General features: G+C 50.3%; 2 protein-coding genes and 1 long non-coding RNA gene across 8 annotated transcripts in view; 1 reads left to right on the top strand and 2 right to left on the bottom strand.

Annotated features, from left to right (window-relative positions):
- Nucleotides 1-3,022: 3,022 nt before the first annotated feature.
- On the top strand, nucleotides 3,023-19,557 carry LOC112608994. The gene is made up of 3 exons (XR_003116152.1): nucleotides 3,023-3,501; nucleotides 17,555-17,734; nucleotides 17,818-19,557. It is a non-coding gene; the product is annotated as an uncharacterized LOC112608994 (long non-coding RNA).
- SUPT4H1 (SPT4 homolog, DSIF elongation factor subunit) lies at nucleotides 11,047-18,920 on the bottom strand. 2 transcript variants are annotated; one of them, XM_025361224.1, is made up of 6 exons: nucleotides 18,780-18,920; nucleotides 17,886-17,997; nucleotides 17,223-17,329; nucleotides 13,368-13,423; nucleotides 13,020-13,073; nucleotides 11,748-12,139 (listed from the first exon to the last, which is right to left on the bottom strand). In XM_025361224.1, the coding sequence occupies exons 2-6, from the start codon at nucleotides 17,952-17,954 to the stop codon at nucleotides 12,072-12,074; spliced, it is 354 nt and encodes a 117-aa protein (XP_025217009.1). In that variant the 5' UTR covers nucleotides 17,955-17,997; nucleotides 18,780-18,920; the 3' UTR covers nucleotides 11,748-12,071. The 2 variants fall into 2 exon arrangements, with proteins under 2 accessions (XP_025217008.1, XP_025217009.1); XM_025361223.1 differs by lacking the exon at nucleotides 18,780-18,920 and having other exon boundaries at nucleotides 11,047-12,139; nucleotides 17,886-18,017.
- Nucleotides 19,506-25,200, bottom strand: part of RNF43 (ring finger protein 43) — a 66,650-nt gene continuing 60,955 nt past the window's right edge. For all 5 annotated transcript variants that reach the window (XM_025361219.1, XM_025361221.1, XM_025361218.1 and 2 more), the window contains 2 exons: nucleotides 23,298-24,653; nucleotides 19,506-20,823 (listed from right to left, as the gene is read on the bottom strand). In XM_025361219.1, the coding sequence (XP_025217004.1) occupies nucleotides 20,780-20,823; nucleotides 23,298-24,653 (1,400 nt within the window). In that variant the 3' untranslated portion in view covers nucleotides 19,506-20,779. The remainder of the gene's footprint in view (nucleotides 20,824-23,297; nucleotides 24,654-25,200) is intronic.

Here is a 25,200-nt window from a genome sequence, read left to right as displayed (position 1 = left end):
CATTGCTCCAACAGTCTCCTATCTAGCCCTTCTCTTGTCCTGAGCAGACTGAGGTGTCCCTGATGCCTACTGCCCTGTGACAACAGAGGCTGATTTTCTCTGTACAACCTCAATGCCCAAAGATCACCAATAGTTTTTATTTTTATTTATCTATTTTCTTTTTTTGAGAAGAGAGCTTAGGACCCAGCTTCTCTGTCGATGGCGCTTCTGGGGTCAGGGGGTTTCTGGAGAGTCTGGGCCCTCTGCTGGTTCCCATCCCGAGGCTGGGGCTGAAGAAGGATGGAATGAGGAGAGGTTCGGGGTCCCTGCACCTGGACTTTCCCCAGCCCAGTGATGACTCCCAGCTCTGCTGGGCCTCAAACCAGAAGAAATGGGACAGGGCCAGAGACAAAATCAAGGACAGGGGAAGGGGCGAGTCTAAAATAAGAATACAGAGACAATAAGAAACTTTGTGAGAATGCCTGATACATGGAATGGGCCATCCACCTGTGAGTGGAAGAAGGCTGCTGGACTGGAAGCCTGATGTGGGCTGCCACCACCCAGATGCGTGGCCTGTGTGACTGACCAGCAGGTGCCTGAGGGAAGAGCAGCCAGTGCCTGCGTGGAAACACGCATGCACACACAGCGGCCCAAAACGTTCAGACACAGACACGCTGTCGTAGACACACGCCGCAGGCCTGCACACACACCTAGAGGAAGGCCTATCCACGCTCCTGGACACACCTGCCTCCTCCCCAGGAGACACAGGGAGGCTCACCTGGGACTCTGGCGCCAGTGCTCGGCAGGGTGACTGGAAGGAGTTGGGGGTGGATTCAGAACATAGGTACCTCTGTGACAGTGGCCTGGCTCCCACTCCTGCCCCCAAAGCCACCTGTTGCCTGAGTTCCCCAGGATGCGAAAAACCAGACCCTTGACGTCTTTGCGCAGGAGAGAGGAATTCAAGTTGATACTTCAGACTCTGCCCACTTGGTGGCCAGTGCAGTTTCAAGTAGGCTGTCACTGGGCAACCTCGGCTCACTTGGACTTGCTGTCAAAAGTCCCCCATGGCACTCTCTGGTTCTGACAGATTCCTGCTCAGAGGAAGTAGGGGTGGGGGCGGCAGGAACAAGGTGGGAACAGCCCTTCACCAGGATAGAGGGATCTGGGCTTGGAATCCTGGAGGGCTCCAGGCTCACGGTCCCTCACTCCCACCCCCACCTTATTGACCTCGGGGACAACCATCTCTGTGTGCCAAGCTGAGGCTGTGGGTAGGCAAAGGTGAGCCAGCAGAGAAAAGGACACAGGACCCGTCCTTGGGCACTCCCAGCCTGACAGGCAGTGTGTAAGAGTGTATGTGTCAGTGCAAGTGAGTGTCTTGTACCCAAAGCAGGGGCAGAGCTTCAGGTCTGATGGGGACACTTGGCTCCTACTTCCAGTGAGCCAATCTGAGGGTAAAGTAGACACACACATCTATATTTAACAGAGTAACAGCAACAGGCACAGGGCCATCCCAGGTGGGGGTTGCCAGGGCCCAGGGGGTTGGGATGTTGGATGCTGCAGTGGCAACCTTAGAGTCACAGGAGTCCCATCAGAGAAGGCTTCCTGGAGAATGTGAGTACAGGTGGAAGAGGGTTTAGAAGGAGAGATTGGGCAAGGAGGAGAAACAGGGAGAAAATGGTCTTTTGAAGGCCTAATGCCTGTAAGGAGAACAGGCCCAGAGGGTGGAAGAAATGACACGAGCTCATTGTCCGCACATGAAGGCAGAAAAGAAACCCAACCCTTCCCCGCCATCTGCATGGGCCTGGGGCCCGCACTCACAGGCAGGCAGGCAAGCAGCCAGTGGGAGATGGCAGCCCAGATAACCTGCCTTGTGAAGAGACAACAAGAGAGAAGCCACAGACTTAACCACTCACAAACAGGAAGTCCAGAAGGCGGAGCAGGCCCGCCCTCCAGTAAGCTACGGTTGGGGACAGGCCTGGCCACAAAGGAGGGAAACTGAGCCCCTAGCATTGCAAAATGGGGCTAGACCAAATTGGAGTCAATAGTCCCAAATGTCGAGACCCTTCCCCATCTCCCTGGAGGGGCAACCAAGGGAAGCAGGTGCCAAGAGAGGGAAGTGCCTTAAGAACCTAAGACAGCCCATGTCCCCTACAGAGGTCATCTCAGCACCTCAGAAGATCTCTGTCTCATCTCAGAGCCTTGGGAGCACAAGGAGTGCTGAAGGGCCTCCAGGCAAGGAGGGCGGACAAGGTGGCTGGCTCTCAGCTCCTACCAGGTCGGCCCAGACTCCCCTAGGTTTAATTTCACACTCTCCTGCTCTACTCTGTCTGGCAAGGGGCAGCTCCAGTGCACAGTGGCCCACACTAGGAGGTCACTTTGCACTGGGACAGGGTTCTGGCTCAGGTCTCCTGGGATCATAAGATCCAAGGACTTTTAAGCAGCAAGGTTAGGCAGCAACTGGTCCCAAGTCAGGAAACAGAGCTGCAAGCCCAGAGAGAGGCAGAAAGCAGCCTGCGGTCAGAAAACAAGTTAGGGCCAAGTTGGGTTCTTTCCACAACATCTGGGAAAAGGCAGGATGGGCTGGGTGGAAAGGGGGTGTGGGTGTGAGGAAGGCTACCCTGACCATTGCTGTGGGAGTGGCCATGAAACCAGAAGCTTTCTCCTCTGGGATCTCCTAGGGACACAAGTGGAGAAATGAGAGAAAGCTCCCTCTGGACTCTCCACACACAGGTGCCGGCTTTAACTTGCATAGCTGCACCTGCTCCAGTTCCAACTGCTGCAAATAAATTGTGTGTGTGTGGCGGGGGCGGGGAGGGGGTCCAAGAGCTGGTTTTCTGCCTGAAACCCACTACGATCCCTCATCAGCCCAGCTCCCTATCCCAACATCAGGATCACCAAGCAGAGGATAAAACTCAGTGTCAAGAAACTAGGGGTCTAGTCCTCACCCTGTGATTATATGTGGTACAATTCTGGGCCAGTCACTGAATCGACCCCTAAACCCAGCCTGTTTCTTCACCTATAAAAATGGGGAGTTGACCAAAACACCTGTTTGTGCTCTAGGAAGTCCCCAAGAGTATAGGAGGCCAGGGACCTCGCAGGAGGAAGCAGCAGTATCTGTGTTCCAAATCCTGCCCAGCCCCCGGGGCAGCCATGGAATCTTCCCAGCTGGCTTGAGGGCACACCTCCCAAAATGCAGAGAAGGCAGGGTGGCTAGGAAGGGCTCTAGTAGAATTCTCCCCTTATCTTGTCTGGAAACAAGGGGCAAAGGGCTATCTATTTCCTCCTGCCATCCTCCTGCCCCCAACAGGATTCCTCACATCCCAGGCCCAGCTGGAAAAGGCGGTGAGAGTTGGAAAGAGACTGCTCAGTGAGGACTGCCCTGTCAACCTGCTTGGATTCATCCCATCCACCTCCACGTTCTGCACACGGGGCAGGGGGAAGGGAGGCAGCCCAGGCAGCCAGACAACTTGATGAAACACACTCAATCTGAATCTCACTTGATCGTCATGCTGACCCAGTGAGGTAAGTGATGGTATCCCCATCTCAGAGATGAGGAACCGGAAACTCAGCGAGGTTAAGTTTCACCTTCCTGAAAATCGGGTAGCCCGTTTCTGTTCCCCCAAGGGAGCTCAATTCAAAGTCCCCAAAGGAATAGGTCTTCTGTGAGGACCTGTTCTCCCCTCAAAACCCCATTGGAAAAAGCAGTGGGAGCGACCCAGGGTGGACCCTCTGGCCCAGCCTTGTGGTGGGGGGGGGGGGGGGGGGGGGGGCCCAAAGGGGGGGCGGGGGGGGGGGGGGGGGGGGGGGGGGGCAGAGGGGCCTAAATGGGTGGCCAGGTGGTCTGCAGAGTCTCTCCAGCAGCAGATGGCCTCCCCAGCCCTCTCCTTCAGAGCCTATTAAGCAGTCAGATGGGGGAGGGTTGGCCCCCAAGGCCAGGGACTCAGCAGCAGCAGCAGCTCACAGCACTGGAGCCGTTAAAAAGTGACTCAACCAGAAAGTGCGTTTGAAGTGACGCCCGCCAGGGCCCCAGAGCCCCAGAGCCAAACCTCAAAAAGACGAAGTGAGAGAGACAGGCCTGCGGGGGCTGGGCCGGGGTGGAGACCCAGACTGGAGCCGGCCTGGCCAAATAAGGGCAAATGCACTAGGGCGGGCCAATGGGGCACCAGCGGCTGGCTGCGTCATGGGGCTGTGGCTCTGGGGAGGGGGAGGTGAGATGCCTGGGCCAAAATGGGGGCGGGCGTCAGGGGGCCCAGTCCCTCTCTAAGGGGTCCCAGGCTGAGTGAATACAGGAGGCATGGAAGCCCTCACCCCCAAAGAGGCTTTGACACTAAGGTCAGTGGACCTGCAACCGCAGAGCCCACCTGCAGGCTGGGTGGGGCTCAAGGGAGAAAAAGGAAAACCTGGAGGACCCCCCATGCCCCTGCCCCAGTTACTGGCCCTGGATCCCCATCTGCCATGCAGAACTGAAGGGAGGCCATAGGGACAGCAGTGTTGTGCAAGGGGGAAAGGCTGAAGCACCAGTGCAGCCTCACCAGGCCACTGACTGTGGGCAAGAGATGTAATGGAAACTCAGTTTTCTCATCTGTGAAAGGGGAATAATATTGCCTCGTGGGATGGCACTGAGGGCCAAAGGCAATAATAGAAGTGGCCCATTTTGAATCTGGAAATTGTCATAGGGATGTAATAGATGATTAGTGTAGAGGCACAAGGCCAAAGGCTGCTTCTTAGATTCTTGTTTCCAGTTGCTATAAAATATCCCTTTGCAAGGACACCATGTGGTTCTCAATTTTGGCCCCTGGTGTCTAGAACAAGGTAGGGGGAGGTGCAGATGCCACAGGGATTCCTGAATCTTAGTCCCTAGGCAAAAGCAGAAGAGACTGATCCCTGCCCGCCTCCAGCTGATTCCCCAGGGACATATCCCCTGCTTCATTTCTCCTGCATCTCCTCACCTTCCATGAATCCAGACCATGCCCCACCCCTCCTCCTGAGACCCCGCCCTCCATCTCCCGGCCTCTCTGGGGTGCAGGGCAGAGGAAGTGAGTCTACTCAGCTGACCAGAGAAAGTGCTGCAGCTGCCTGCACAGGGTGCGCTGGCCGCTGGCTTGTTCAGGGCCTGTGATAACTCCCTTGCCTCAGGCCTCCCCAGCCCCTGCTGGGACCACTGGCCCAGGAGGAAGGCTGGGCTCTGGCTGCCACCTGCTTCCTCTCAGGAGTTCTCCTCCCTCCCAAGCATGGATTTGCATTTCCCCCCTCTGCCTTCTGCTACTCAAGCCCCCAGGGATGAGGTGACAGTTAACCCCCCACTTCCTGCTAGTGGCCCCAGAGCGCTCACTTCCTTCCAGGTATTTTCCGGGATGGGGGAAGGGGTTGAAAGGGTGGAAGGGGTTGAAAGGGGATGAGGGATCCATTTTGGAGAGAAACCGAGGACCCCCTACCCTGCTGTCTGAAGTTGCTCCTTCCCTTCCCTCACGCTCACTCTGTAACACAAGAGCTCAGTTTGCAGGAAGAATGCATAGGCCAGGAGCAGCACACAGGAGCTTTTGAAATGGGCTAGGCCAGCTCCCTGACTTCTCAGAGGCCCAGGCCTCTATCCGCCATAGATAGACCCCCAAGGAAAGCTCCTTGGACTTCAAGTTCCCTATCTGGGACAACATAATGTCTGCCCTCTACCCGGAAGGCAGAGGGTTGAGAACGGGGGAGTGCCAAGGCATAGAGGGGAAATGTTTTCCATCCTATTTTTCAGAGGATCTACCAGCAGCACAAGGCAGAGTGTTCTCTGCACTCAGTTCCCGCTTCCTGGGATCTTATGGCAGAGAAACACAGCATCTTTAGACAAGAGGTACTGAGCTAGGCAGTATAGGACATACAGAGTAGCAGTGACCCGCTCCTGAAGTCAAGCTGACCAGTCTCTGGGGCTCAGTCCTCTCCCCTATAAAGTGAGGGGCTGGCCTAAGTCATGACTCTCCCAGTCCTAATGTTCTGTGGTCTGCCTTCACTCTTCTGTAGACTCAGCATCTCACCTTCCCACTGGCGAAGGCCTTGAAACCCCAAGACTGAGGCAGGCAGCCATGTGCTCTTCTCTCCAGTCTAAACCTTACTGGCACAACCTACAGCAATTTTTACCAAGTGTGGCTGCCTGTTCTCCTAGTTCAGACAAGACTGGAAGGGGGACAGCCACACGTGAGCAACAGAAGTGACAGCTGACAGGTTGCTATGAATCCAAGAGGTAGAAAAAGAGTCCTGGAACCATTTCACCATATGATACAAAAATGGAGGTTTACAACGACTTTGAGCCAAATCAGGTTAAATCACATTCAGAATCTTGTATCCAAATAGCGAGGAAGTATTATAACACATTTTTTAAAATTTAAGCTAGGTGTTAGTGGCACATGCATGTAGTCCCAGCTACTTGTGAGGCTGAGGCAGGAGAATCTCTTCAGCCCAGGAATTCAAGGCCAGTCTGGGCAACACAGTGAGTCCCTGTCTAAAAAAAAAAGAACCACAGAAAAACAAACAAAACAACAACAACAAAAACCCAAACCAAAACTTTATCTTATAAAAAACGAGACCATAAAGATTAAAATGGAAAAAAAACCTTGGCCAGGCACAGTGGCTCACTCATATAATCCTAGCCTTTTAGGAGGCTGAGGCCAAAAGAACACTTGAGGCCAGGAATTTGAAACCCTGTCTCTACAAAAAAATACCAAAAAAAAGCAAAAACAAAAACCCCAAAATTAGCTGTGTGGAGTGGTGTGCACCTGTATTGTTAGATACTCTGGGGGCTGAAGTGAGAGGATTGACTGAGCCCAGGAGTTGGAGGCTTCGGAGAGCTACGATTGTGCCACTGCACTCCTGCCTGGGAAAAAGAACAAGAGAACAAGACCCTGTCTTTGGGGGGCAAGGGGAAAAGCCCTAGTGCTTGAAGGAAAATGTTTCTGTTTTGATTCAATTTTGATGTATTTATGTATGATATATGTAGTGGAACACCTATTACCCAACAATGCTGGAAGGATGAAATTCTTGTCACACCTATCTAGAACTTACCTAGAGATAGACAACCTTGGATAATGAGAATTCCTTACATACTTAGTTTACAACTCTCAAATTGCTTTTCCCTAAATTATTGTATTTGATTTTTTTTTTTTTTTTTTTGAGACAGGGTCTTGCTCTGTTGCCCAGGCCAGAGTGCAGTGGCACAATCAGGACTCACTGCACCCTTGACCTCCTGGGCTCAAGTGATCCTCCTGCCTCAGCCTCCCAAGCAGTTGGGACTACAGGCATGTGCCACCACACCCGGTTAATTTTTAAAAAATTTTTAGTAGAGGCAGGGTGTCGCCATTTTGCCCAGGCTGATCTCAAACTCCTGAGCTCAAGCAATCCACCCGCCTCAGCCTCCCAAAGTGCTGGGATTACAGGCGTGAGCCACCACACCCAGCCAAAGCAAACCTTTTATTTGAAGTATAACAGTGAACAAATCCTAAGTATATAACAATATATTTTCAGAAAGTGAACTGACCTACATAACTAGCATCAAGATCAAGATAAAAGGCCAGACGTGGTGGCTCATGCCTGTAGTCCCAGCAGTTTGGGAGGCCGAGGTGGGTGGATCGCTTGAGCCCAGGAGTTCGAGACCAGCCTGGGCAGCATGATGAAACCCCATCTCTACCAAAATACAAAAATTAGCTGGATGTGCTGGTGGATGCCTGTAGACCCAGCTACTTGAGGCACCGAGGTGGGAGGATCAACTGAGCCCAGGAGGTTGAGGCTGCAGTGAGCCATGATGATGCCACTGCACTGCAGTCTGGGCGACAGAGTGAGACCCTGTCTCAAAAAAAAAAAAAAAAAGAAAGAAAGAAAGAAAGAAAAGAAAAGGAAAGGAAAGGAAAGCAAAAGAAAAAAGAAAAAGAAAAAGAAACAAAATATAACCAGCACCTTAGGTGCTTCTCATGCCCTCCTCCACCCCCACCTATCACAGCTCACCACGATCCTACCACTTAAGATCATAGTTTTGTCAACTGCACTTCACAGACAAGAAACTTCATTTTAGAGGCGACTTGGGAAAGTCACAGAGTTGGTGGTTGGTGGAGGCAGCAGGGCCAAGACTCTGCCCTTAGTTAGATACATGCATTTTCATCACACAAGTCTCTCAGTGTTCCAGTGGGGTGTGACGGTGCCATCATCAGTCTGCAGATAAAGGGAGGTGAGGAGGAAAAAGAGAGGTTGGGAGGTGTGAGGCAGAGGTCAGCAGGTGCATAAGAGCTGCTGGAGTGGAACAGTAAATGCAGCCAGGGGTAACTCATGAAGGGCTAGACTGGTTTCCCAACGCCCTGCATAGGGATCCTTGAGTAAATCCCAAGGATCCCCTCCCCGGGCCATTGCCCCACTGCCTCCATCTCTTTGGCTAATTTTAGACTTAGGGACTAGAGTGGTGGGATTAGAGTGGTTGGTGGGCTCAACATGTAAGGACAATGTGTTGCAATAACTTCACTCAGAAGAAAGCTAATGCCTCATACTGGTTCTGTGGAACACTTACGGAGGGAAAAAAACTTGCTGTGTTTGTGGACAACTATGTCGCAGTTAGTAGCCCTAAACTTGGTGTGGGCATTATATTTCTTGAGCTGGGGCTCCACTACTTGATTATGGCTAAAACACTTTAACTCTTTTTTTTTAATCCTCCCCGAGACAGAGTCTTGCTCTGTCGCCAAGGCTGGAGTGCAGTTGTGCAATCTTGGCTCGCTGCAACCTCCACCTCCTGGGTTCAAGTAATTCTCCTGCCTCAGCCTCCCACATAGCTGGGATTACAGGCGTATGCCACCACACCTGGCTAATTTTTGTATTTTTAGTAGAGACGGGGTTTCATCATCTTGGCCAGGCTGATCTTGAACTCCTGATCTCGTGATCCACCCACCCTGGCCTCCCAAAGTGCTGGGATTATAGGCGTGAGCCACCGCGCCCAGTCAAGACACTGTAACTCTTTGAGCCTCAGTCTCCTCATCACCAAATAAGGATGTTAATTAGTTCCAGGGTTTTTGTGAGAATCAAATGAGATAGTGGATGTGAAAGCCCTTTGTCAACTGTATTTGGGTTTGTTTCATTGTTTTATGAGACACGGTCTCGCTCTGTCACCCAGGCTGGAGTGCAGTGGTGCTATAATGGCTCACTGCAGCCTCAAACTCCCGGATTCAAGGGATCCTCCCACCTCAGCCTGCCAAGTAGCTGGGACTACAGGTGTACACTACCATGCCTGGCTAATTTTTTGTATTTTTTTGTAGAGATGGGCTTTTGCCATGTTGCCCAGGCTGGTCTCACACTCCTGGGTTCAAAGTGATCTGCCCGCTTTGACCTCCCGTAAGTGCTGGTATCATAGGCGTGAGCCACAGCACCCAGCACCTTTGTCAACTGTAAAAATATTTACATGAAAGGCTTTACTGATACTAAACATGAACCAGACTTCCAAAGTTATTATTAGTCTGTTCTTAAACATGACCTACCTGCCTCTTTGATAGAGACCAGATGTCAGGGAGGGGACCTGAGGAACAAGTAGCAGGCTGCAGACAAACTAGGAGTGACAAGGCAGAAGCCACACCAAGAGCAAAGCCTCAGTCCGGACCCTGGTGAAACTGCTCCCCTCCAAAACCAGACCATCCTGACCCTTGCTCTATCAGCCACCAGTCCTTTCTCGAGCTGGAGGCTGCATTATCAATGCACTGCCACTGAGCTCCTCAGTGCTCTGGGAGACCCTAATTCCACAGCATGTGGCGGGGAGGAAGCAGAGAATGAGGCACAGGCAGGCAAGGGGAAGGCAGCCTGGCTACCATTCCTAGTCTCCGTCTGACTTGCATCTGTCCTTGTTGAGCTAGGGAGGCGGCTTGCTCTTCAGGAGAGAAGCCACACCACTGAGCAAGACAAGGAGAGATCTTAAGATGCTGTGCACTCAGAACTTTGGCAGCCAGAATGGGACTGAACCTTTGACAGACACATGGGCCAGTGGGCAGGACACAGCTCTCACGGCCACCCTCATAGCCATGGAAAGCAGGGCAGTGGTACCAAGACCGGACCGCGCCCTCCCAGGGAGCTGTGAACCAAGTCCTTGTCTTAGTTTCTTTGGGTTCCCAGTAGAGGATGGGACTCCAGCACCTTTCTGCCTGTCTGGGCTGCTGAGTGGCACCACCTGCATGTTCAAGTACCAGAGAAAGCAAGAAAGCTAATTCAGCAGCAGCTCCCAGGGAGAGCCCACTTGGCCCAGTCTGTAGAATCCAGGAAGGAAAACAGGCCACCCTTCCCCCACAAGCATCAATGCCTATGCTATGTCTTTGGCTTCCTGTGAGACTGTCAGTTAGGGCTCAGTTCAGTGTGAGGCTGAGGCAGCCCAAGTGTGGTTATTTGTGCAAGCTCCTCTTGCCTCCCCTCCCCACAACTGTTTCCATTCTCACCAAGCAGCCACGTCCGGGTCAGACACCCAGGACAGCAGCTGGGGCTTTCCAAGGGGCTTTTTGAGAAGCTAGTGAAAGTTGGGTGTTGGCTGCACAGCCTGGGTACTCTTGCTGAAACGCACTTCTTCCATCCAGGATGTAAGCTCTAGCTGGCAGGGGTGCTTTCAGGTTGAAATTGAACAGAAATCACCACTCATGGAGCTTTCTGTTTGCTGGGCTGGGGAAATCCTTGAGAAACTCAGTTTGGAGTTGGGGTTATCCGACCATTCCCTCAGAGCTTGAAGGCACCAGAGAAAATGGTTCTAGTTTGAAGACCATGAGTGGACATGAGCAGCCCAGCCAGTCCCAGTTTCCCTCCCGTAGGCCTAGGCGAAGACAAGGAAGGGGAGTAGACAAACTAATCAAACTAATCAGAGTCAGGTCAGCGTCTCTCCTCCTTCCCACACACTCCAGCCCACAGGTAACAAGCAAAATCAACTCAAGAGCAACACCAGGTGGCTGAGACACAAAGCCCTAGCACAGGCAGCTCTGCTAATGACCCACAGCTCACCCTGCAGTCGTGGATCTCAGCATTTCCCCCACTCTTTTGGCTGATCGTGCACATATTCTATGTATTGAAAAATGGCCCAAAAAGGACAGCAAAAGGATTTCACCTTTATAATACTTATATAATTTTCACATAGCCTCATTTCTACAATCACAACAATCCTGAGGTAAACAGGCCGAGTGTAATCATTCTTTTTAGAGGGAGAACAAGGAACTTAGGGAAATCAAAATGGGGATTTCTGTGGAAATTTAAATAAATGAGAATTCGTGGTAAATTTTTTTATCCTAAAACAAGTAACTCACCTTGGCCGAAAAATGGAATGTTACCCAAGGTCCCCTACTAGGCCAGAGGAGAAAAGTGCCTACGTCCTACAGGGGCACAAACAAGGCAGACTAGGACCCAGTGGTTGCCCAAGGCCCAAGGGCCTCCAGTAAGTGCTTGAGACTGGCTTAACGTATAGGAAGAGCAGGGGAGGGAAGAATTATTAAACATGGTCAAGGAGCACTACAAAGCCGCAGGATTTCTTCAAGGGGTACTGCTGTGCCAGGTCTCAAGGGCAGAAGGATACATCTGCGAGACACCAGGGCCACCAAGCTGATGGGGTTACCAAGCCTCTGGACACCACCTTCTGATAGGAAGGAAGGAAGCACACTAGAAAGGCTGCAATCCCAGAGGCTGAGACAGTCAAAAGGGAGTAGAAGGGCCTCTGCTGCTCTGGGAAGCTTCTTATAGGGCAAAATAAGCTATTACTGTGCCTAAGAGAATGGAAGAGGGAGGCAAGGCAGGTGTCATGGCCTTCAGAACTTTCTAGAGGAGGTTCATATTTATTGACATTTGACCTGGAGTCCTCAGCATGGGGAAGGCACAGCCCTGGGTCATGGATAGGAAAATCAGTATCCTACTCTCTCCTCAATTCCATCTGTTAATCCACCAACCCAAATCCCTCCCACCCCACTTGTAGTCCAAAGAAGATAAAATGATGTGCTGCTTTCTCAACAGTGAGCTGAGTCTGAATTGGAGGGTAGGACGTATTTGAAATTCTGCTCATTTAGTTCCAGAACAAGAAATAAGCAGAGGCAGGAGAGCAAAGATGCTGGCAGCCCTGCATCTTGCTACGTCTTTATAGCTGTGTCTCTGGATTTGTAGGCCACTCCTCGACTTTTCAGCTCCCGCACGATTCCTGAAGCAGGAAAAGAAATAGTTTTGTGAGGTAAGATTCAGAAGGGTAAGATAGGCCACTCAGCTGCCACCCTGAGGGGGTACTATAAGTAAACTGGAGTTCCTAGACCACTTATCAATAGTCATCCTTGGCCAGGCATAGTGGCTCATGCCTGTAATCTCAGCACTTTGGGAAGTCAAGGTGGATCACTTGAGGTCAGGAGTTCAAGACCAGCCTGGGCTACAGAGCAAGGCTCCATCTCTACAAAAATTTTTTTAAAATTAGCCAGGCATAGTAGCTTGCACCCGTAGTCCTGGCTATTTGGGAGGCTGAGGTGGGAAGATCTCTTGAGTCCATGAGTTCAAGGCTGCACTGAGCTATGATCACGCCACTACACTTCAGCCTGGGTGACAGAGTAAGACCCTGTCTCCAAAAAACTAAAAAAAAAAAACAAAAAAAAAGGTCCTGCTTAGTTGACTCATTACCAGTGAAGACCCAGGTAAGTGTTTGGTAAGAATGAGAAGAAAAAGAGGGATACATGTAGTCATCAAAAGCAAAGGTTCTAGGCCAGGCACCTGTAGTCCCAGCTACTCAAGAGGCAGAGGTGGGAGGAACACATGAGCCCAGGAGTTAGAGTCCAGCCTGGGCAACACATGAGACCTTGTCTCTAAAAAAATAAAAAACAGAAATAGCAAAAATTCTGGAGCCAGAATGCCTGGATTCCAGTCCTGGCTCCTCATTTACTAGCTGACCTCCAGCAAGTGATTTAACCTCTCTGTGCCTGGTTCCCCCCATCTGTAAAATGCTGAACCTCAGGAGTTGTGAGAATTGGCATTAATTCAGCTAAAAAAACTTCTGCAGAGCTTTAGAGTAAATGAACATTGGCTGTTATGATTATTACCTTGGGGCAGGCGACCAGTGACTGACACCGCATATACACCTGGCTTAAAGTTACCTGAGAGAGAAGAAAAAAGATACAAGATTACAGTGAAGTGAGTTAAGACTGAAGATCAAATGGAAGCTAAAGCTAAACATTAAAGAAGTGATGCAACTCCAACAGAAGAGCTATCCCCTCTTTCAGCTACAAGTGTTAAATGATAAGGCACAGGACACTGCTTCCTTGTCTTCCCTACAACCCGATCTTTCCCACCCTGAGGTCACTCACCTTGCTGATTTCAGACTCCCTAATGGACCTGAGGAACAGTAACAATACTACAACTAAGCCAAAAGGAGAAAGGCTGACACTTACTGACTCGCTGCCACTTGGAGACCCAGCTGTCCTCTGGACTCATCATCGCAATGATTCTAGGGAGGGAAAAGAAATGGAGAGTCAGCCTGAGCCTCCCCTGGGCCTGAGCTCAATTCTGAGAGAGAAATCTAGGAAAAAGCCAAGTACTGAGTCTCCACTGCAAAGTTGGGAAAACTGCCTTCTGATGTTGGGATGAGGCTGACTCAAAGCTAGGACGACAAACGTTCTTTGTTCTTATGTCTTTGGCCCGCCAGCCACAGGTTAGTTTCCATCCCCAAAAGACTCTCTCACTCAGCTCACAAACATCCTTAGCCTACAGATTCCCTAGAAAATGAGACGGCTTTAGGACTAGAGGGCCAATAGTTACAACTAACACAACTACAAAGGGTCTAGCGCCTAGTGCAAAGAGGAGGGTGAGTCAGAACAATGGATCCTCCTACTAGAAATGAGTTCAACTTGGCTAAGCTCTTCCTCTAATGACCTATACATATAGGGACCCCTCTAATGACCTATACATGTGGGGTTCCCTTCTCAGAACCTCATCAGTAAGCTGAGACTCAAAGGTTGAGATAATACATGAAAAACACCTTAGCACAAAGACTAGCACAGAGTGCTAAATAAGCATTAGCTCTCCTCATTATCCTACTCGTCCTTCCCAGGTAGCTGTGATTCCAGAAGAATGGTAAGGCTATTCAAGGGCTAGAAGATGCTGCTTGAGCAAGATGGATAAGCATTTTTGTCATTCAAAGCATTCAATCAAATGCTTACTGCCTGCCTATTGTGTTGGGTCTAAGCACTGACATTTGTTGACTGCCTCCTCAATATGCCTCCCCTCTTCTCTCAGTAACACTCCTGGATTCTTATTTGAGAAGATTCCCTTCCCATCCAAATCCTACATTATCAGCCATGCGCTGTAAGTGGAACCGACCCTACCTCCAGGGCTGACAAGCAGAACACTAGCCCTTAGCCCTGCAGCCTGATGGGAGATAGGCACGATGCAGGCCATCCTCCTGACCACAAGTATATTCTTCTCTGTCCTTCGCAATCTATCTTTTTAGCCTTAGGGTCCCTATAGCCCAACCATATGATTTAACCTAAACAGAATTCCCACTGTTCTCCAAACACATCCTGGTTTTCCCCAACCTATGCCTTTGCTCTAGTCACTCCCTTTATTTGGAATGTTCTCTCTCTCTCTCACCTCAACTTCCTCAAAAATCCCAAGCTTCTTTCTTTAAGAGGAAAGTTCTACCTCTTCCAACTTTGGTTGAGGTCATCTAGCCCTCCTCTGGTCTTCAATTTGCCCACTCTTTAAGACCTAATATGCACTAGAATATACAAATAATTCCTACAACCCAACAACAAAAAAAACAAACTGAAGTCAAAAATGAGTAAAGGCCTTGAATAGGCATTTCTCCAAAGATACACAAATGGCTATAAGCACATAAGAGGCTCAACATCACCCTTCACTGGGGAAATGGGACACCAAAGTCACACCCATTAGGATGGCTATTATTAATAAATAATAAGTGTTGGTAAGGATGGGGAGAAATTAGAACCTTTGGGCACTGTTGGTGGGAACGGAAAATGGTGCAGTTGCTAAACAGTATGACAGTTCCTCAAAAAATTAAACACTCCATTATCATATATCTAGCAATTTCACTTGTGGATATACAGACGATCCCTGACTTACCTTAGTTCAACTTATGATTTTTCAAATTTATGATTGTGCAAAAGTGACATGCATTCAGTAGAAACCGTTTTCAAATTTTAAATTTTGTTATTTTCCAGGCTAGCAATTCAGTACAATATTCTGTCATGATGCTGTGCAGCAGCCGTGAGCCACAGCTTCTGGTCAGCCACTGTAACATAAGCGTTTTGAGCACATTTGAAGTAGGCTAAGTTAAGATATTCATTAGGTTAGGTGTGTTAAATGCACTTTTGGCTTATATTTTCAACTTATGATGGGCTTATTAGGTTGTAACTCTGTACTTGAGTTGAGCATCTGCACTGAACATAATAAAAGGAGGGACTTGAACACATATTTATATGCCAATGTTCACAGCAGTATTATTCACAAATAGCCAAAAGGCAGAAGCAACCCAAGATATCACTGATGGATGAATGGGCAACAGAACATGCTATACACATACAAGAGAATATTATTCACCTCAAAAAAAGGAGGGAAATTCTGTTGCATGCTACGATATGAATGAACCTTGAAGACATTATGCTAAGTGAAAGAAGCTACAAAATGCTACTGAATGAGCCCATAGGTACCTAAGGGTGTCTAAGGTGGCCAAATTCATAGAGACAAAGCATGGCGGTTGTGAGGGACCAGAGGGAGAGAATGAGGAGCTAGTGTTTAATGGGTACAGATGAAACAAGTTCTGGAGATGGATGGTGGTGATGGCTGCACAACAATGAGTATGCACTAATGTCACTGAAATGTGTATTTAGAAATGGCAGCTGGGCACAGTGGCTCACGCCTATAATCCCAGCACTTGGGGAGGCTGAGACAGGAGAATCACCTGAGGTCAGGAGTTCGAGACCAGCCTGGCCAACATGGCAAAACCCCGTCTCTACTAAAAAAGGATAAAAATTAGCTGGGCATGGTGTGGGTGCCTGTAATCCCAGCTACTCAGGAGGCTGAGGCAGGAGAATCGCTTGAACCTGGGAGGTGGAGGTTGTAGTGAGCTGAAACCACGCCAATGCAGCCAGGTGCAGTGGCTCACTCCTGTAATCCCAGCACTTTGGGAGGCCGAGGTGAGTGGATCATGAGGTCAGGAGTTCAAGACCAGTCTGACCATCATGGTGAAACCCCGTCTCTACTAAAAATACAAAAATTAGCTGGGTGTGGTGGCAGGCACCTGTAATCCCAGCTACTCAGGAGGCTGAGGCAGAGAACTGCTTGAACCTGAGAGGTGGAGTTGCAGTGAGCTGAGATTGTGCCACTGCACTCCAGCCTGGGCGACAGAGCGAGCCTCCATCTCAAATAAATAAATAAGTAAAATGACTAAAATGGGCTGGGCATGGTGACTCACACATGTAATGCCAGCACTATGAGAGGCCCAGGTGGGCAGATCACCTGAGATCAGGAGTTTGAGATCAGTCTGGCCAACATGGTGAAACTCCATCTCTACTAAAAATACAAAAATTAGCTGGGTGTGATGGCGGGCGCCTGTAATCCCAGCTACTCAGGAGGCTGAAGCAGGAGAATTGCTTGAACCCAGGAGGCAGAGGTTGCAGTGAGCCAAGATTGCGTCTTTGCACTCCAGCCTGAGTGACAGGAGCGAAAAGTCTGTCCCCCCCAAAAAAGCAACAGCTTTTGGGCAATGATCTACCATTACTATACCTCCCTTCCCTTCATTTTCAAAAGAAATTTTCATGCATTTAACAAACATTATTAAGATTACATTCTTTCTTCTCATGTTAAGTCTTTGAAATATGGGGTGTATTTTATACTTAAAAGCATGTCTTAATTTGGACTAGACACATTTCAAGTGCTCAGTAGCTACATGTGGCTAGTGGTTACTGTATTAGATGCCTAGCACTAGTATGTCTCAAAATAACTGTTGAGGCTGGACACAGTGGCTTACACCTATAATCCCAGCACTTTGGGAGGTTGAAGTGGGAGGATCGTTCCACGCTGCAGTGAGCCATGATCATGCCACTGTACTCCAGCCTGAGCCACAGAGCAAAACCCTGACTCAAAAAAAAAAAAAAAAAAACCCACACAAGATAACCCCCAAAAACGAACGGCTGGGACCAACTAGGATTAACACTTGCCCTGCATTTACTTCTCTGGGTGCGGGTTGGGTAATGCAGAAGGGAATGACGGACTCTGAAGTGGCTTACCCATCAAAGGAAGAGCTGGTGCAGTCATATACCATCTCTCGGTTACCCTTCATTTGTAGATATGCATCACAATTGTCACAACCATCATATTCAAACTGGTCTATAGTCTAGGAGTGAAGAAAAATAAAGGAGAAGGAGAGATAAGCATGAACAAGACCAAGAGACAAAGTAACTTTCTCAATACTTCGACCTGCTCAGTTTCTTGTTTCCCTATGTTGACTCTGTCTCCCAAGGTTCCCCACTTACTACTTTCAAAGCTCCATTCCTAAGTCCCACCCTCCCACTCCGTCCTCTCTTCTTCCCAATTCCGTTTTATCTATTCCTTTCTCTAGTCTGCTCACGGTCAGGCACCCTTTCCGACTACTCACTCAGCTGCGAATCCCCACCCGCCTCTGACTCCCAGCGTCTTTCGGCTCCAACGTAAGTTCACCGAATGTCTAAGAGCTGAGGATTCAAAGGCATGTAAGACCCCCCGTGCCCTCAGCTGCAAGACCTGCCCGCGATCCTACGAGGTAAACGATGGCCTCCTTCGGCTTCTCACTCCCCCTGCCACCTCTGAGTCCTGGGCCTTACTTTTCACTTTACTGTCCCACAGCCCCGTTCCGCCCTCTTTCCCCGACCTTGGTCCCCCATGGTCCCTACAACCAAGTCCCCGACTGACACCTTGACCAGCGAACACAGCAAACAGGCCCGCAGATGCCGCAGGTCCTTCGGGACTGTCTCCAGGGCCATCTTCTCCGATGGGAAGAGCAACAGGGAGATACACTGACACAGGCTGCGCACCCGCAGGAAGTAAATAGCTCGTTACCCAGAATGCCCGCCACTTCTGGCGCTCAGACTTCCTCTTCCGGTGTGGGCGGGCGCCTGCTCCGCCCCTACCCCCGCCAGAGGAGATGGTTTCTCCCACCGGCAGGCGGGGTGGCGGGGCGGTCGGCCGCCACCTGGGCTGGGGCGCGTCCCCGCCACCTGAGCCCGCCAAGGGCGCGGCGGAGGCTGTGTAGGGTTGTTAGCGGGCCCCCGAGGGGCGGGGCGGGGTGGGTGGCTGCGCTTGCGCGGGAGTTCGTCGGCCTGAGCCGCAGCGACGCGACGCGGGCCGTTTGATCTGGGCTGCTGGCACTGGGGCGCCGGTCCCATTCCCGATGGTAACCCGAAGTTTTTTGTTTTGTTTTGTTTTGTCTTCCCGTTTTAGAAGCACTGGGAGCAGTGAATCCACTGTCTTCCTCTGGATTATCTCTGCAGAGACCCGTAACAAATCCAGGGACAGCCCCACCCCTCCTTCCTAACTGCCAGAGCCCTATAGGGTTTCCACTTGCTTCCCACAGGACTGCTGGCCTGCGAGCTACGGCGGAAAACATGCGTATTTATCTTTTAAAACTCCGTCTGTTTGCTCGTTCCGGCTGATAATTTATACTTTGCGCAGTTCTTAGCACTTAGACACGGTTCCTTTACTAAAGAACATTTGTAGGAGATTAGGTGTCCTTTTTTTCCCTTTCATTTCACCGTATAGGAAGCGAAATGCCTTGTTCTACAGGCACCAAACCACCACCCCTACCAAACCTTTCTCGGGGAAGCAGAAGGGGACTTGTGCTTCAGGAAGCGACAGAGGCCCCTTCTGGCCCTGGGGACTTCATGCCAGCGGAGCACCAGCTCTCTCTGTCCTCGCCATAGCCCGAGTGCAGGCAGAACGCAGTCATTTGTGTTTATCTGAGAGGAGCTTTGGGATATAAATAGTTTCAGGCCCCGCTCTTCTATCCTTCCAGCCCAGCCTCCTGATTGAAACTGAGCTGCTTCCGGGCAGGCTTGCTTCTTGTTGCCGGTCCCATGCTGTGTTCAGATGGGCTCTGTGACAGGTTTGGATGTTTTCTATCACTGAATAAAACTTTACACTTTGGAACATGTTTTCTATACTCGATTATCTCATGTAAGTCCTGCAACAACCATGAAGTAGGCCCATTTTATGGACTGAAAAAGCGAGGCACAGAGTATTTGCCCAAGGTCTAAGTCACTGAAGCATCATAATGTGTGAAGTGAACAGTATAATTATGACTGAATCACAGTGAGAATCTAGTCATGCTTTCTCCTTCCCTGATCTCACTAAGTCACACTTTTAGGGGCTTACAAACCAGTTCTTATTGCCAAGCCCTCTACTCTACCCTATCCTTTCATAAATCGGAGCCTAGCCTCTGATAACAGAAATAATTTATTTCTCTTGATGTAGAAAGAGATGAAGTTGTTACCCTGAGTGACAGTCATGACAGAACAAAACCACAAGACCAGACCACATTTGTGGATAAATATATTAGCAAATAAATACATTTCTCAACATAGTGCCTGATTCAAGCGTCTGTCTGGTTCAGATATAAATACCCATGTGGGTGCCTAGGTGCTAGTCTCCCCACTAACTGAGGGAAGAAGGTTCCCAGGTGGGGTCCTGTGCCCACTTTGCCCCCATATTCACATTCCAAATGGGATAATGCCTGAGGGTCCAACAGTGGTCAGGCTGCCCTGGGGTGAATGTCACCCTGAGGAGGCCCCTCAGCTCTTGTCCACTCAGTGTAAGTGGCCTAGGCCAGACTTGTGCTCTAATCCACTCTCCTGTGGGTCCCTGGCCTATATGGCTTATACTGGGGAGCTGGGCCTCTAGGCTGTCGAAACGCAAGGGTCATACTTTACTTTTCCTTTGTTGTCCCCATTCTCCATCCTTGCTCTGAGACAAAACTTCTCCCAGAGAAGAACTCTTTGTTGTCCCCGCTCAGGTGTAATTCTGCCTTTTCTACCTTCATTCCATCCTTCCTCTGCCCAGAGGAAGTCCAGCAGAAATTTCTCCTTTCCACCTGCTCTGGGACTCTGAGACAGGAAATCTTCAAGGAGGAGTTTTCCCCTCCCCACTGTTCTTACTCTCAACCCCCAGAGGAACCAAGGCTGCTGTACCCACCTCAGGGATAGAACTCCACACTATAGTGGGAAAGTTTCAGGGACCCCTCCTTTTAGTGCTCAGGGCTCACCTATGGTCCTGGTCCTTTTGGCAAAAAGGAAAATGATAGAACCAGGGTTGCCCATGATGTAGCAGCCTTACTGTGGAGGGGCCAAAGCTGGTGTGCAGAGTTCACCCGAGGGAGGTGATACGGTGTCATGAGTTCTGCTGAACCCACTGGCTGGTATGAACATGAGGCCTGGGGTGAGGGAGACCAAGTAGGGTTCGGGGAAGGAGCAGCACCTTTGTAACACCTGGCTACCCATAGCTAGCTTTCTGCCCTCAAAAACTCAGCCTTCAAGGGATCCAGCGCATACACGCCACAGGCAGCAGCTGGTTGCCTGGCTGGACATGGATTTGCTGCACTGCAGATGTGTTCTGCAGACAAGGTCTGGAGCTGGAGCAGGAAACGGTACCCTCCCGCCCTCCATCATCACCAGTCCTCTTCCAGTGCTTCTAGGAAGTATGGCAAAAAGAATGGTGTTTGCTGTGGTCCTTTCTTCTCCTGGGAGCAGGACTCTGTGCCAGGTAGGGCCCAAACGCATCTGGAGCGCACTCTTGGTTGGAGCTAGGCCTGAGCATCTCACACAGCCTGTTCACACAGCTCCTCGAGTTCCTCCTCTGAGCCTGTATTTAGAGAGAGGGGAGGAAAGAGGTCATTGAAGGTCAGGTCAGGCACCTGCTTCTCTCACCTGCAGCAGAGTGTGGCTGGGAGGGGATTACAGGGAGGGAGGAGGAGAGACTGTGTCTGGAAAGGGTCGTTAGATTGAAAGCTAAGGGGGCCCCAGTTGGGACACAGGGGAGAGAACAAATCTAAAGAAATATATATAGCAACCAGTGTGTTACCAATACTTACTATTCATTTATTCACCCAATAAATATTTATTAAGCATTCGTTGTGAATTTGGTCTGCTACCATGTGCCAAATAGAAGACCAAAAAGAATAAGCAGGGACCTGGTAACCTTTTTGGAGAGAAAGTATGAAAGCAAATGGCCATTACACCAGTGGGACAGGACAGGAGTCATGAGAGATGCATTAAGGAAGGAGAGAGACCAGGTCCAAGTGCAGCGATCAGGAAAGGCTTCTTGGAAGTGGGGATAAATGAGCTGATTCTGTAGGAATAGGTAAGAATTAGATTTATGGGAATAGAGGAGGCAGGAGTATATTCTGGGCTACAGGAACTACAAGAATCGTTTACCCAGTTTGGCTAAAGCATGGGCCTGGGGAAGGTAGGGAAGAGAGTAGAAAATAAGGTTGAGAAGGAAGCTGGGGGCTGGCTGGTGCAGGAACCTTTGAGGCCAAAGCAGGTTGGATTTTTCCTCTCTGTGGACAAAACAGAACATTTGAAGATTTCTGGACAGTTTACTGTAAGGCAGATGACGCTGGCAGCAATAGGGAGGGTAGGTGAGCAGTGGAGCTGTGGCGCATAACTCTATGGGACATACTGGATGGGCAGCACTCAGTCTTCGAGGCCCTGTAAGAGGGAAGGAAAGAGCTGGGAGGCTCCTGCATGGATCTTTAGGGTATACCTAAGACACTGGCAGGGCCGTAAGTACTGGACTTGAAAAAACATGATAAAGCTAGCTAAGATACAGTTAACAGAATCTGGCACTGATTAGATGTAAGAGGCAAGAAAAAGAGAGGCACTGAAACTAGTTCTGAGTTTGAGAGAAAAGGGAGATAGTGGTGTGGTACTGGCAGCACTCAAAGTACACACACGATAGGGTCTGAATGGAACCACAAACACATAGCCAAAGCTTGCAGTACATGGCTCTCTCCCCATGGACCTGGATGTCCTGATTGGCAAGTTCTATGTCCCCAGAGCCTAGTCTGGAACCTAGCACAAAGCAGGCATATAGTCAGAAGAAAAAAAAGGAGGGAAAGAGGAAGGAAACAAATAAATGCATGAATGGATGAGAGCAGCTCCCAGGTCCTGCATGAAGAATTCCTACACTGAAGAATCTTTCAGGACCTCTGGGTCACCTCCTGGGGTGGAAGGGCTCTAGTGAAGGCTGTATACAAAGAACTGTGTCATCTGCACAATGGGGGAAGATGGGGAAGAGTAGAAGGTGGAAGGTCCTGGGTGGAAAAGAGAGATATATGGGCAAGTAAATACCATGTTAAAGTTGAGAATTTACATGATCACCATTTGTTATAATATAGGGATGCACTGAATCCCCAAGAAATTAAGGTCAGTCTTATTAATCATGATGCGTCAAAGGGAAGTCCTCCTGTTGTTTTACCACAGGGGAAGAGAAGAAAACCTAAGGCCGTACAGGGCTGCTGGGGACCACCTGTGGTTTCTTTCTCTCTCTCTTTTTTCTCGTTACTCACATAGCTCTTCCTATATAGCCTCGTATTATGGTTATGTGTAATTATTTCTACTATAGCTCTCCCCAAGGAACACTTCTTGGCCTTCTTTGTATTTAGAACTAATACTGAGCTGTGAGCATTGGTAGAACTAAACCAGTTATTAAAATATAGAAACACTTATGTTTGAGCTGCTACCCCAGACCACTCCAAGTGCCTCTTTTTTTTTTTTTTGAGACAGAGTCTCACTCTGTTACCCAGGCTGGAGTGCAGTGGCACCATCTTGGCTCACTGCAACTTCCGCCTCTCAGGTTCACGCGATTCTCCTGCCTCAGCCTCCCAAGTAGCTGGGATTATAAGTGCCCACCACCATGCCCGGCTAATTTTTGTATTTTTAGTAGAGACTGGGTTTCACCATGTTGGCTAGGTTGGTCTTGAGCTCCCAGCCTCAAGGGATCCACCCACCTCGGCCTCCCAAAGTTCTTGGATTAAAGGCATGAGCTATCACACCCAGCCTTCCAAGTGCCTTTCTGATGCCTCAGCCACACCAGCACCTCCCTGGGACTTCTCTGTGATCTGCCAACTAAAGGGGTAGCACCTGGCAGAGCTGGGCTGTTCCTGCACTCTAGTCAGCATGATATGCTGTCCTGATGGTTAAGTATTTTGGTTGTCACCTCTGCTGTATCCTTCTCAGCTTCCATCAACCCTTTGTTGGCTGACTTCACCTGTCCTGAAATATGCAGCTCTAGTCTCCTCTCCCTACCACATCCACTTCCCCCTGAAAACTCACCAGGCTGGGCCGACAGCACCTGGCAGTGTGGATGAGGGCATGGTCTGCCCTCTGCGGTGTCAGAACTCCATTCAGAAGGCCCCTCCCTAGGTGGATGTGGTTCCGGGGACCGGTGAGGAGTCAGACACAACCACACTGGCTGTGAATTTGAGTAACAGGGGCCTGGAGTTTCTGGTAGTAGCCTCCTGTCTAGGCCTGGAGGTCCAAAGATCAAGGGGTGTGCCTCTGGGGACCAAGAATATGCCACGCTGGGGGTGAAATGGGGAAAAATCTGGCAAGCTGGGTGCACAGTTGCATCCTGGGGCCGAGAACCAGGGGTGGGCTCGGAGGGACACCCCCGCCTTTTCCTCTGTGGGTGTCGGGCAGACAGGCTGGATTTTTGCAAGTTGAAAAGACTGCTGGTACTGAGGCAGATGCTGGAGGCTTCAACTGGGCCAGGGACTGGCTCAGGGAAGGCCCTGGGGCGCTGTGGGTTAGAGAGCCGCCCCGAAGGGGCTGCTGAGTTGGATCTGGTGACATGCTGATCAGGAGAAGCTGGCTCCGGCTGGGGCTGTGTCCGAGGAATAGGAGGCCTGGACGAGGGGACCCCAGTTTCTGGGCCAGGCTTCCTGCCATGCCACTGGAACCGCTTTTTGTAGTGGTGGTGCCGGTGGCGGTGGTAGTGGACATGGCTGGAAACCTGGGTTTCCCCTGTGGGCACCACCGAGTCCAAGGAACGAGGCCGAGAGGTCACGCTAGGGTGCATGTCCACTCGCTGGGGATCCCCTTCAGGGCTGCAGTACACTAGGGAGTCGAAGTCACTGCTTAGGGAGCTGCAGAAAGTAGAACTGCTTCCATGGACACCCTGTAGGCTGATGTCCGTGCAGTTGACCACGGAGTCACTCGAAGAGCCATGACAAGGCCCTGAGCTGGAGTCACTGGCTGGCCCATCTGCCAGGTACCCACTGCGTTCTGTGCAATAGCTTTCTCCAGATCCACTGCTGTCAGGGGGCCTGGCCCGGCGTAGGGGCACTGGGCGAGCAGCAGGGTGCTGTGAGGTGGATTGGAGGTGGCTCAGTCCCCAGCCTTGTGCATAGGGGTGCTGGGCCCCTGCCAGGCGCTGCTGCTCTCCTGGAGCCCGGGGATGTGCAGCTCTGGGGAGGCGGTGATGCCGAGGGCCCATGCCTGGCTCCTGGGATGGCAGGAAGGGACCAGGTCGTGGGGGCCGAGCCACTGCACTCTGGGAAGGGCCCAACAGGTAGGCAGCAGGGAGGTGGTAGTGGGCATGGCCAGGATGCTGGCGAATGAGGTGGAGTCTTCGACCTGGCTCTTGGTAAGATCGAGAGGGTCCCAGGGACTGGGAAAATGAATCTCCCTCTGGAAAAAAGAACCAAGAGCACAGATGTTTAACTCTACAAACCTACAGAAAGACATGGCTGTAGCTAATCTATTTGACCCTGGGTAGCCTGTGAGCTCAGAGTTTGGGGGACCAAGGACGTGCCTAACCTGCCTGTGCTCTGGGACTCCTTCGTTCCCTCCAGTCAGGCTGTCTGCCCGGGGAGGGCCACTGTGCGCATCAATCCCTCATCCTCCCATCAGCCATTTGGAGCTCTTTCACCCAGGGCCACTGCTAGCCCATAGGGCACCCATGGGTACCTTAGAAAAAGGGTCTCTTTTCTCAAGATATTTATTTCACTTTCATCTTTTATAAAATTATCTTAACATACTGATTTTGTTAGAATAGGATATTTTATTGCCAGAAAATTGGAATAATAAACATACAAATCGCCAGATTTAGAATCAACAAACTTGCCATGAAATACAAATAATTTTTACAATAATAAAGATATCTACATGCCAGGCGTGGTGGCTCATGCCTGTAATCCCAGCACTTTGGGAGGCCAAGGTGGGCAGATCACCTGAG

This window comes from Theropithecus gelada, chromosome 16 (genome assembly GCF_003255815.1).
Source record: "Theropithecus gelada isolate Dixy chromosome 16, Tgel_1.0, whole genome shotgun sequence".
Classification (NCBI taxonomy): domain Eukaryota; kingdom Metazoa; phylum Chordata; class Mammalia; order Primates; family Cercopithecidae; genus Theropithecus; species Theropithecus gelada.
This window is presented reverse-complemented; position numbering and strand designations above follow the sequence as displayed.